The sequence below is a fragment of the Meleagris gallopavo genome, chromosome 22 (assembly GCF_905368555.1).
Source record: "Meleagris gallopavo chromosome 22, MGAL_WU_HG_1.1, whole genome shotgun sequence".
In the NCBI taxonomy this organism is placed as follows: Eukaryota; Metazoa; Chordata; class Aves; order Galliformes; family Phasianidae; genus Meleagris; species Meleagris gallopavo.
In genome coordinates, this window is record NC_139425.1 from 5,936,938 (window position 1) to 5,950,251 (window position 13,314).

At 41.7% G+C, this 13,314-nt stretch overlaps 2 protein-coding genes across 15 annotated transcripts in view; one reads left to right on the forward strand and one right to left on the reverse strand.

Moving 5' to 3' along the window:
* Positions 1 to 2,533, forward strand: part of EYA2 (EYA transcriptional coactivator and phosphatase 2) — a 96,141-nt gene extending 93,608 nt beyond the window's left edge. Inside the window, exon 18 of the mRNA XM_085242008.1 lies at positions 231 to 2,533. The gene's annotated coding sequence lies outside the window, so the exon portion shown is untranslated. The remainder of the gene's footprint in view (positions 1 to 230) is intronic.
* Positions 1,921 to 13,314, reverse strand: part of ZMYND8 (zinc finger MYND-type containing 8) — a 65,066-nt gene continuing 53,672 nt past the window's right edge. For 9 of the 14 annotated variants that reach the window (XM_085241981.1, XM_085241989.1, XM_085241982.1 and 6 more), the window contains 4 exons: positions 9,673 to 9,751; positions 8,390 to 8,629; positions 8,068 to 8,225; positions 1,921 to 6,653 (listed from right to left, as the gene is read on the reverse strand). In XM_085241981.1, coding sequence (XP_085098107.1) covers positions 6,456 to 6,653; positions 8,068 to 8,225; positions 8,390 to 8,629; positions 9,673 to 9,751 — 675 coding nt within the window. In that variant the 3' untranslated portion in view covers positions 1,921 to 6,455. Of the gene's footprint in view, positions 6,654 to 7,042; positions 7,770 to 8,067; positions 8,226 to 8,389; positions 8,630 to 9,672; positions 9,752 to 13,314 lie in introns of those variants that run through there. The other 5 variants (XR_014887811.1, XM_085241979.1, XR_014887812.1 and 2 more) reach the window with 5 other exon arrangements.

Sequence of the window (13,314 nt, forward strand, 5' to 3'; positions counted from 1 at the left end):
TCTTTGCTTTGCATTTTCACCTGTTTCAATGTGTTTGCACACAATGTCACAGCATAAAATCCCTGCTCGGTCACATCATTAACCAGATCTGAAATAACAGAATAGAGTTTTGTCACATAACCACAGAACTGCCAAGAAAATTGTTGCAAAATTGTACTTCATTGCTGGGGATGGAAGAGCACGTTTTAATTCTTTTACCAGTTTTTCGTACTGAATTTTTTCTTTGCAAGTTCTCACGCTTTACCACAAGAGGGCAGCTGGGCTTCACCATAAGCCTCCTCTACGCAGCTGAGCAACAAACCCTGTTTGGTGCAGTCCATCTCAACACCCCGGAGTCACTGCCATCTTACCTGGTGTGAGCTAAACAACAATTCTTTGCACTTCACCATTTTCCTGTAGGAGATACTTCCTATCTAAGTGAAGGCTCAAGTGAGAACGGAAGATCATAATACAGAAATTTCTAAGCTCAGACTCTAAGAAAAGATAATGTCCCCCAAACCAGAGAAACCAGCAGTAATGCATCCACATGCCTCTTAGGTTATAACAGAAGATAGAAAACCTGAGGCTTATCCACTGCCTGCAGCTGACGGGTGAAGTTTTCCCAAGATAACATATGACCCCAGAGGCTTCTCATTAGTCACACTGCCCCTGTCCCCAGCAGCTGAAGACCTAAGGATCAGCATCACCCCCTGCAGTCACCACAATCCAAGCAAAGCCCCTCCAGGCTGGAGTCTGTCTTCAATCCAGGACTGAGCAGAAAATCAGGAAGTCTACAATCAGAACAAAGAAACATTCCAGACCTAGCCCACTAATTGTTCCCAAACTCAGCTCCCAAGTAGAAGAGATGCACTCCACAGGATAGAGGCTACTCTGTATACAAGTGAGATGGTCGTGGTAATTCAACTTACATTAAAGTAGGAGCCTATCCTTTACATTCATATCACATCAGCGTCATCTCCCCCTGCATGTCCAAACCAGGGGTATGCTCTTCCTTCACTTCTAGTTAAAATCTTCAGGGAAAAATAAATAAATAAACAAAAAACCACACACACACACACACACACACACACACAAAACAACCTTTACACCATAACCAGCTAAAATGGGGAAAAAAAATGCAGTCACCAAAGTATCTGAGATACCTTCATCTTGGCCTGATAAGAGCTCTTCGCTGGGATCTGGTCACCCACTAATCCACATGAAGGAAAAAACAGCGCTTATTGAAATTTAAAAAGAAAAAAAAAATAATCACTGACATAGAGGCTCCAGAAAGCACTGCCGTTTCCTATCACTCTTTCTGAATTGTTCAGCTCCCTTCTTTTTCTTCCAAACACAGGAATGCATTTCAGTGATAGAGGTCACAAGGTTATTAATCCAACATTCCAACTACATTTCAAAACATCATTCCAAGCTTCCAATATTTGTGCTTCTCTTTAAACAGTAGCACTGAGGACATTAACTTCATCTGTTTTATAAATGCATGTAACAAAATAACCACAGGAGCAGGAACTTGAAGAGAGCACTCACAGTATGACTTCATAAGGAACATTTCATTAGCTCCCTTTGTTTCTTCTACTAAGAGACACACAGCAGGCTTGCCCCAATTCATGCCCTCTTAGAGGACTACAGCGCTGCTCACTACGGGGGCCCCCCTCTCAACTCACAGATACACTGACCAAGACCGTGCACACCCGTCCTTTCCATCCAGCCCCAAGGCAAAGGCAAGTCAGCGTTACACAACAAGCCTCTCCTACTAATAAAAATCATACGTACAAAACTCCAGACTGAATGCAACTGGAAATCCAGGAACACAAAACACTTTTCTAAAACTGTTTAATAAAAAGCTGTGAAGTTTCTTGAAACACCGGAGAAACCCAAAGCATACCATGTGCCACCTCTCTTAGTCACAAAGAAACACAATTTTCAAAAAAGATATTTAAGTTTAATACAAATTTTATACAAAGAAAATGTGAAAAAATACTTCCATATGCTAAAAGCAATTATGCTTCACAAATAAGGCCAGCTAGGCTATTTTTGACACAACTGCAATTCACGAATATTGTTCTTGCCTTTTTCTTCTAATACTTTTTCCCCTCTAATATGGGTTCTAGCTGGAGACTGTACAGACCGCATTCTTTTATAAACAATGGGAAAAATCAACATGACTAAAATGTACAACAGAATGTACTGGAATGATATCATACATTAATTTTCTCATATACATACATCACCTTTGCTTTGTTCAATGCTTTCGTTTTACACAACATACAAAATGGTACTACAGTATAAGTGTAACAGACAGCATTTTCATGGGTTACTTTCTCTCATACTGTACTGTTTCATGCTTACATAAAAACATAAATTCCATCATATAAATAATACATGCTCTGGCCCAGCATCAGAAGTCCTTTGCCCATGTTTCCTGATCCATGCTTTTCTCCACACCCTAGCTCTTGTTCCACGTGAAAAGCTTTTCAAAGTCCTTTATAGAGGATTAAAATTAAAAAAAAAAAAAAAAAAAAAAGGAAGAAAATTGAACTGTGAAGAATAGGAAAAAAACCCCTCTCATCTGTGATATCAACGATAAGAAACGATGCTGCCCTACCCAACAAGCTGGTGTTACACTTTGCAACTTCTCAGATATCAATCTGAATAAAATTTTAACTTGTTTCTTGTAAACAATTTTAACAGTCTGGTCACTGTAAAAAACAATGTAAATCTGTACATATCTCAGGTCTGCAGATGGGAAACATTATAATTGGCCTAATGCAATTAACAGAAAGAAAAATAGCCTTCATCATTTGGTTGAAATTCTACAAGAGTTTCAAAGTGCAGAAATTGTTCTCATCCCAAAGCAAATTGAGCTGTTCAGATTCTTCAGGTTATATTATTTGATGCATAACTGCCATTTTCCCAGACCAGTTTTCAGTGTTAGCTTGTGATAAGGCTGCTTTAAACCTTTCTTTTCCAACTTCAAACACTCTTTATAAGTTAAAGTCAATACAAATATAAAAAGGAGATGGTACTCTAACTTTAATGACATCCACAAATTGTACATTATTTACAAAAGAGGCAGAGATTTAACACGGATCTTACCTGTCCTCAGCTTTTCTAAGCCAGCGCTAATGCTTTACATTAATGTAGTGTAGTTAATGCTTTGTACATTTATACAAAGCTTAAGTCTGAACCTTTGAGGTTAATCCAAAGAACTGTGTTTATTTTTCACATTTCTATTAGATTTATATTTTCCAACAATTGTATGGACTTCTTGTTAGCAGTTAGACTCTTCGTACTTGGACTGGCATTGTGGTCTGAACATACTGAACTCCAGTTCTCATTGCCACTGTCCCAGCAGAAGGACTTACCACTACAGGAATGGTCTGTGGATTAAAACCAAGAGAAACATATTGTTATGTTAAAGGTCATATAAACATGACCACAGAAATAGAGATTTATTGTCCAGGGAAAAACCAGAACAAGCTCCAATTTTGTGCAAGGATTAATACCTTCATTACCACAATATTACCAAGGCAAAAAGTAGTATATTACTTTCCTATAGCCAAGAGGGTTTTTCTTTTTTTTTTTCTTTTTTTTTTTTTCTTTCCTGTCTAATTGTTACTTTATAACTACTGGGACCAGCTGTTCCTATAGGTAATGTGCACACTCTACCTATGCTTGGAGAATTAGGTTTTCAAAGCTTCTACATCCAGTTAGGTATTTTCCCCCAAATAAATTCACAGGAAGAGGAAAAAGGGCTAAGAAAATCCTTTGTCATTTGAAAAAGTTCCAACAAATCAACCTGGAGTACAAAAATACCCTTGTTTATAAGTATATCCCTTACATCTTCTCCCCCCCCCCCCTCCACCCCTCCCAAAGGAATTCCCCCATGCGTTCAGTCTACACAGAAGAGAACAAAGAACATCCATTTAAACAAAAAAGTACTTAAACTTTTGCACAAATTGATAACAAAAACATCAGCATTACTGGGAATTGTCTTACACTCCCTGTAAAAATACTAATATAGAATAAACTTTTCACTTCCATCATACAGATTGTGATCTATAAATCGTAACAAATGAAGTTTCAGGACATCTCTATGGGTAGAAATGGATTCTACGGATGCAGAGACAAAGGCACAAGAATGTTAAACAATCTGGTCAATGTCACATCACTCTAGAACATCTGGAAAAGGATTTATTGAATCTTAAGTCTGTATCTTAACTTTCCTACAAAAACATGAGAAAGTTTAGAAACGTTTATGCCACACAAACTGCAAGTATGCTTTGATACAATGCCAGTGATGGACAACTGGTGATCAAACAAATGCATCCATTTCAGTTCACAACGTTTTGTGGAAGAAACAAGGAGTGAGAATTTGAGAAATCTGAAGGGGACTCCCAGCACTCCCCCATAAGGTTAGTGTAAGCTTCCAAAGCAAACGTGGAAGAACAACACACAACTTCACTGAAGCCCTATGTTTCCCCCCATAATTTAAGAAACCACATTAGTGTCTTGATGGCATTCAGAAAAGATTGAGAATATCCCTACTGAGATGGATTACAGCCTAGTGTTGATCAGCTCCTTTGTGACAAAGTCTGTGCCTTCCAGAAGCCTACTCATTCTATTCCCTGGAATGCAAAGATGATGAATTTAAATGTTTACGACATTTTAACCGCAGAAAGAATAAAAACCAAATGTGAAATCAGTTCTGTGAATAAATTCAAGGTTAATGTCATTTGATAATGGATTTTGGAGGTGTAAAGAGGGTTCAGTGGAAACGGCACCCAGAAGATATGCTGAAAGTTGTTCAGAGGGAGGAAATGCCTAGTGGGAAACAAAGTGCAAACTGAACTCTAAAGAAGCCACTATGTACATCTCTGTTCGCACTACAGGTAGGAAAATTAAGGTTGCCACAGCTGTCTTTTACATATAAACACTTACACAAATGAAAAAATTAAGTTTCAGTTATTAGAGTGATCGGGATATGGAATGTGCAAGACTCCTTAAATGTGTTAGGATCATTCCCTGAGAGGTAAATTTTCCACCTCTGCCAGCTTTTCACATTTGTACATTTTGCATACATATTAAACATGCATTAAGATTTAAAATTATTTAAATTGCACGTGCAATCATTAGAGTACAGAGGTGTCTGTAGCTGTGCAAGGCTAATGCAAATGTGTACAACGTTTCAAACATGCACAAATAAAGGTTGAAACCTTCAGACGTTCCACTTACGCTTCACATTACTCAACATTTTGTATTACAGAAAACTGATGAAGGTTACTGCCATTTTTCTGAACGTTACATGAAACCACCTTACGATCTTAGAACCTCTCAACTATTCACAAGAGAGCCTAACTTCTTTGAAGCTTGCTATGTGATTGCAAACACACAAAGCCTTGTTATGGCAATTCAGTTCAAACGACTTAGGGCCAATCCTGCAAAGGTGCACCGTGCTCTCAGTTGAGACAAACGAGTTGAGTATAAATGCTTAGGAATGTGACAAGTCACGATATCAACTATGAGCAATAAATTTTTTCTGTCGAATGTGATGGCTATGAAACACTGCACTGTATGTGTGGAGGTGCATATATTCCTACACACAGGTGTGTGAACGCTGCAGCTAGTGGGGGTGCATGCATGTCTGCGTGTGTAAACAAAGCAAAAGAAAGACAGTGACTTATAGCTAATTGGGCCTCACAGTCACAGTATCAAAGTTGAACTTGTATTATCTAGCTTCAGTCAGAAAATTAACTGAAGTTACCTAAACATGGGCTGCCCAGCTGAGCCCACCACTCGAGACAAGGCGTGCAGTTCAGTTACCAGTGCAGTATCAGCATTTCTCTTTTTGGTAAGAGGTCAGCTCAGATGCCACGCTGACAGTGAACACTGCAGAACGTGAATGAATATCACATTGAAAGAATGTGATATTACAGTATGCAAAATATAGAAAACAAACCTCACTGCTGTCCCATCTCCAGTGACTGATAAAAGGGTATTCAAGTGTCCTTGGTTAAGTTTTCAATGGAAAAAAACAGGTCTGAATTCAATGCTATTTCTCAATTTCACAACGCTAATGTGCAAGACTGCATGGGAGATACACTATTGATGAATGCATATTTTTCTTTCATAGTTACTGAGATGTCATGGAAATATCAAGCATAGCTCAGAATTCGTTAAATCTCTTTAGGATACCATAGACAAAAAAGATATTTAAAAGATATTTTAAATGAATTCTATATATTTACATTGATGTTGTGTTCAAGTATATACATGAAACGGACAAATAACTAACACAGTAATGTAAAATGGAAGTCTGACTATCCTCAGTGCCTTAGCTGTTCTTAAGGAGAGCTCCTGAATCCTTGTAATAATCAGTGATGAAATGGAAGGGTGGAATGTTGCACAGCAAAATAGGACATTTTGCACTGCAAATTGAAACTACACCAGTGAATTCATATCTTAATAGAACAGCAAATGGAGACAACCCCCCAGAAATACTGTGCAATTTTAATGCCAGGAACAGTACTACTGCAGACTTTAAATGACGACATAGTACTTACAATTGAGGGTTGAGTAGTTGGAATATAGGTGGTGGTCTGCGGTACCTGGACCAGTTTTATAGGCTGGTTGCTTGTCACACCTGTTGCTATCTGCAGAGACAGCACAGGCAACCTCAGTAAAAGTCTCAGCTTTTACATGAATTCCACCTAGTCATTATTACTACTATATGAAATTTATGTTGGATGCTTTGTTTGTGCTAAAAATTTGTATCTTAATGAATTCACAGGTTAATTCTTTGTTTATAAAACAAAATTCAAATTATGAACATGATCAACGTATACAGCATGATGTTTCAGGTAGAATACCTATGTGAAAGCAATTCCAGATTAGTACAACTGGAATATTCCCTGGCCAAAGTTTTAGGCAATTGATTTTCTCTGATCCCCTTTTCTCCCAGTAGTACAAAGGTCACGCTGCCACAGACAATACATATGAGCTTCAACTGAGCCAAAGAAGTTCAAAGAACTTCCCCCCAAAATTCAGGTGGGACAGCACATCCTTTATCCCTTCTTTTAATCTGTTTCCCAAGTTACTCCCTTAGATGACATGTCAAGCCCAGAGATCTAACACCAGACAGTAGCAAAAGTGTCAAGAAATGAACACAGCTCTCTATTATACTATGCTTCCCAATTCTAGAACTATCTCAATGAGACATCATGCTGGAATCACAATACTACAAAATTAGTTTGCTTTTAATATTTTAAAATACAACAAGGCTCCTACTGATGTAGAGGATCAAGTGTAAAGGGTTTGAAGGATAAGCCCCCCCATAAAACTTCTCATTTAACAAATCTTGCAAGGGCAGAAGAAAAACGGTGCTGAAATTGCTAATAGTCAAGCCCTACCTATAAAGCAGAATCTTCTCTATAAACATTTTCTACATATGCAATGTTAAGTCCCTTTTATTGGAGCGTTTGCTCATCCTTGCCTACTGGATACTATCAGAGTAGATGCTATGGAGGATTTCATAATTGTACACTGCTTCGTTAACTGTAGATCCAGGTGGATTGCTGTATCAGTGTAATGGAACATTGTGGTACCCTAGTGGCAGTCTGTTGTGATAAAGTAAGTTGATTTGAATGCAGGTCTTGAGCTTGGCCTCTGAACCCCCAGGCAAGAAGGGCTTGGAAGTGCTGCAGTCAGTATTGCTTATCAGAAGGCAACTTGTATCGAAAGATCCAGACCAGAAGCTACACTGATGGGTCCTGGAGAGAGAGAAAGAAAGAGGTCCAGTCCCCCTTGGCTGGAAGGATGAGTCAAGCCAACACAAGGTCTTATTGGGAATGAGTGCAGGGGAAAGGGTATTCCCAGAGGACAGAAGGAGATTTTTCCCAAGATGACAGGGGAAAAAAAACAAACAAAAAACCACAACTCTGTTATTCCCCAAATCACACATTTTGAAATAAGCAAATGGCCATAAATTCCCAGCTGATCCAGGGAGGCCTTTAGGGGTAGGTTTCAGAGGACTCTATTTTTGTTTGAAGTGACTGCAGCAATACTCACTGTAACGCTTTCTTTGCTTTTCTCAGTTGAAACGTCCTTTTCCTTGGGGGTGCTGGCTGCTTCCGTGGGCGTAGGCTGCACACTTGAACTGGGCTGGGATGATTTATTCAATGTTTCTGTGTTAATTTCAGTATCGGTTTCTTGCTGTGTTGCAGTAGCTAAAGAAAAAGAAGAAAGAATAGCCACTACTCCTGTGCACCAGTCTTCAATCAATCTTAACAGGCATATCTGCATACATGCAAATGAAGAACACTGAATCTCTGTGTATTACATTCACCCCAGCTCCCCTCAGCTGTGAAACATGCAACCCAGAGCAAAGTACCTGACTGTGTACAAGATTTCATATGCTCAGGCCAGTGAGCTTGTTGGCAGGGATAGTCACAGTAGCTAGTGTTCCAACAGCAATAAAAAATGGCCTCTTTCTTGCAGTTGGCACACCACTGCTTCTTTTTAGTTTCATCCACTGCTTGCTGCTTTTCCATTTCCAGCTGCTTCTTCACTTCAGCAATCAAACGATCTCGTTCTTGTTCTAGACTCTGACGCATTTCAGCCATTGTCAGTTCTACTCAAAATACAAAAATAAATAAATTTTGCCTCTCCATGAAATGAAAGCTAATAAAATATTCCCTAAACTTAGGTATATCTGCTTTGTATCCACTCAGCAAATGACAGTCTTCTATCCACTCTAAGTTTAAAGAGGCTGCTGGTTACTATACTCCCTGATGCTGAGCACAGAGATGAAAACAATTGGCCTGCAGCTCTCCAGCTCTTTCTTTTTCCCTTTAAAAAAAAAAAAAAAAAAAGGGAGTTGTGTTTTCCCTTTTGCAGTCTGTCAGAACTTCACTGCCACAATTTCTCTATGATACAGATAGAGGCTTAGCAACTTAATCTACCAGTTTCCTCAGTACCTCCAGAAGCATCTCACCAGGTCCCCTGAGCTTGTGCACCATCAGGTATTTTAGAAGGTCTCAAATCTGGATAATGTTCTACATTCTCCCAGTTTCTGCCTTTGGATTCTGTGAGTAACCTACCCACTAGCTTCCTTTGGTCAACCACGTGAGTAACCTTGTCACAAAATAAAATTAATTTAAGCAGGATTTTCCCATTGTGTGAACCCACATTGGCGACAACCAATAACTGCATTGCCTTTCAAAGTGTTTTTCAGCTACACCAGGAAATGAAATAACACCAACAGGCCTGTAATTACCAGGGTCTTCTTTTTTACCCTTCTTGAAAATTGGAGCAACATTTGCCAGCTACATACTTCATTAGTATGAAGTAATCAGCATAAAATATCTCCTAAAGAGATTATCCAGTGGTGCATTAAAAAAAAAAAAAAAAAAAAAAAAAAAAAAAAAAAAAAAAACCAAAAACAGTTACATTCAATTAAAAATCTCCGTAGCCTGGATTTCTTTCAGAGGGCTGAAACCTGTTGCTTACTATGCACAGATAAAAGTAAACTGTGTATGGATTGAAATGATATCCACTAATATTGACAGCACATTCTACAAGGTGTTCTACCCTTCGCATGGACAATCTGTAGTACCTAACATGAAGACAACGTATGCTACAAGCATTTAGATTTTGTATTTGCCATTTTCATACCCAGATTATGCTTCATTTCTGAGAGTTCCTGCTGATGTAACCACTGAAGCTTTTCTATCTCAATCCTCAAACGTCGAATCTGAATATTACAAATAAATATTAAAATGTTAATATTTAGTAGTGATGATGGAGTACAGTATATAGCACAACTATTACACACACACAAAAAAAACAAAAAACAAACCAAGGCTGTAACAAAAAGCTTGATCATCACTTACATTAAGGCTCCTTTTTAATAACATGGGCAATAGGTATTCTATTTTCTTGCTAGGTTTTCCTATCATAAAAAGTGCAAGATTGTTTGAAAACAAAACCCAATTCAATTACAGAATCACAGAATCACAGAATTGTAGGGGTTGGAAGGGACCTCTAGAGATCATCGAGACCAACCCCCCTGCCAAAGCAGGTTCCCTACACCAGGTCGCACAGGTAGGCGTCCAGGCGAGACTTGAATATCTCCAGAGAAGGAGACTCCACAACCTCCCTGGGCAGCCTGTTCCAGTGCTCCGTCACCCTCACCGTGAAGAAGTTCTTACGCACATTCGTGCGAAACTTCCTGTGCTGCAGCTTATGTCCATTTCCCCTCGTCCTGTCTCCACGTACCACTGAAAAGAGACTGGCCTCACCACTATGGCCGCCACACCTCAGATATTTATAAACCTGGATCAGGTCCCCTCTCAGTCTTCTTTTCTCAAGGCTAAACAGACCCAGTTTACTTAGCCTTTCTTCACAGGGGAGATGCTCCAGGCCCTTCACCATCTTTGTGGCCCTCCGCTGGACTCTTTCCAAGAGATCCCTGTCTTTTTTGTACTGGGGAGCCCAGAACTGGACACAGTACTCCAGATGAGGCCTTACCAGGGCAGAGTAGAGGGGGAGGATCACCTCCCTCGACCTGCTGGACACGCTCTTCTTAATGCACCCCAGAATGCCATTGGCCTTTTTGGCCACGAGGGCACACTGCTGGCTCATGGCCAACCTGTCGTCCACCAGGACGCCCAGGTCCCTCTCTGCAGAGCTCCTCTCCAGCAGCTCATCCCCCAGCCTGTATTGGTGCATGCAATTATTCCTCCCTAGGTGTAAGACCCTACACTTGCTTGTGTTGAACCTCATCCAATTTCTTACTGCCCAGCTCTCCAGCCTGTCCAGGTCTCGCTGAATGGCAGCACAGCCTTCAGGCGTGTCAGCCAATCCTCCCAACTTCGTATCATCAGCAAACTTGCTGAGGGTGGCCACTATCCCCTCATCAAGGTCATTGATGAAGATGTTGAACAAGACCGGACCCAGCACAGACCCCTGGGGGACACCACTGGTTACAGGTCTCCAGCCAGACTCTGCACCACCAACGACGACCCTCTGCGCTCTGCCAGTCAGCCAGTTCTCAACCCACCTCACTGTCCACTCGTCTATCCCACACTTCCTCAGCTTTGTTATAAGGATGTCGTGGGAGACAGTATCAAACGCCTTTCTAAAATCAAGGTAGATTACATCTACCGCTCTTCCCCCATCCACCCAGCATGTGACAGCATCATAGAAGGCCACCAAGTTGGTCGAGCACGACCTCCCCTTGGTGAACCCATGCTGACTACTCCTGATAACCTCCTTTTCTCCCAGTTGTCTGGAGATGGTATCCAGCACAAGCTGTTCCATCACCTTTCCAGGGACGGAGGTGAGGCTGACAGGCCTATAATTACCCGGATCTTCCTTCTTGCCCTTTTTGAAGACCGGAGTGACATTGGCTATCCTCCAGTCTTCAGGGACCTCCCCTGTTGTCCAGGACCTCTCAAAAATGATGGAGAGCGGTTCGGCAATGACCTCCGCCAGCTCACACAGCACACGTGGATGCACCCCATCAGGTCCCATGGACTTGTGGACCTTAGTACTGCCTAGGCGCTCACGCACGTCCTCTTTCCTGACTAAAGGGAAGTCTCCCATTCCCCAGACCCTCTCACTAACCTCCAGGGTGTGGGATTCCTGCAGGGGAGCCTTTTCACTGAAGACAGAAGTAAAGAAGGCATTCAGTATCTCTGCCTTCTCAGCATCCCCCGTTACGAGGACCCCCCCCTCACTTAGTAAGGGGCCCACATTCTCCCTAGTTTTCCTTTTGCTATTAACATACTTGAAGAAGCCTTTTTTATTATCCTTTATCACTTTAGCTAGATTCAATTCCAGACGGGCTTTAGCCTTCCTCGTTGCATCCCTGCAGGCCCTGACTACATTCCTATATTCTTCCCAAGTGATCAGACCCTTTTTCCACATTTCATGGACCTTCTTCTTTCCTTTGAGCTTGCGCATGAGCTCCTTGCTCATCCACAAAGGTCTCCTGCCACCTTTTCCCGATTTCTTGTTCACAGGGACGCACCGATCCTGAGCTTGGAAGAAGAGCTGTTTAAATGCTGACCAGCTCTCAGAGGCCCCCTTACCTTCTAACACCCGAGCCCACGGGATAGCTCCAAGTAGGTCCCGGAAGAGATCGAAGTTGGCTCTCCTAAAGTCCAGGGTAGCAATCCTACTTATTGCTTTGCTTCTTCCGCTCAGGATCTTGAACTCCACCATCTCATGATCACTACAACCCAAACTGCCCCCTACCTTTACTTCCTTAACAAGTCCATCCCTGTTGGTGAAAATAAGGTCCAGTAACACCCCTCCCCGCGTCGGTTCCTCCACCACCTGCATCAGAAAGTTGTCTTCAACGCACTGCAAGAACCGTCTGGACCGTGCGTGCCTGGCTATGTTGGTCGTCCAGCAAATATCTGGATAATTGAAGTCCCCCATAAGCACCAGTGCCTGGGAACGTGACGCTACATCCAGTTGCTTTTGGAAGGCCTCATCAGCCTCCTCATCCTGATCAGGGGGCCTGTAGTACACCCCCACAACAGTGTCACCCTTACCAGCCTGCCCCTTGATTCTCACCCATAAGCTCTCCACTGCTACATCACTCTCCCCCAAGTGAATTTCAATACATTCTAGCTGCTCTCTCACATAAAGAGCAACTCCACCACCCCGCCTAGCCAGCCGATCTTTCCTAAAAAGCACATAGCCCTCCATGACAACATTCCAGTCATGCGAGCTGTCCCACCACGTCTCCGTGATCGCGATGAGATCATGACCTTGCGACCGCACGCAGAACTCCAGCTCTTCCTGTTTATTCCCCATGCTACGCGCATTAGTATACAGGCACTTAAGAGAAGCAGCATCCCTCCACCTCTCTCCAAGCCTTTGAACTCCACTGTCTCCACCCATCAAGTCCTGTTTGGAGCCTCGAACTGGCCCCTCAGTCCCAGCGGTCGTCATTTTGTCCCCTTCCCCCTTCATACCTAGTTTAAACACCTGTCAATAAGTCCCGCCAGTTCCTCAGCTAGAACCCTCTTTCCCCGTGAAGACAGGCTGCATCCATCTGCAGCCATCATGCCAGGTGCCGAGTAAATTGCCCCATGATCAAAAAAACCAAAACTCCTGCATTTGCACCAACTCCTAAGCCATTAAACTTGGTCTTACATCCAGAATTAGTTAGGTCTCCAATTTCTCTAACCACAATCAAAAATCTGTTTCTCAGTTTTACTTGTATTTGTTTGTGTTCCATTTGATTGATTCTTTTATTTCAATGCACCCAGGCTTAGAAAGTGAGTTTTTCATTCACTACAA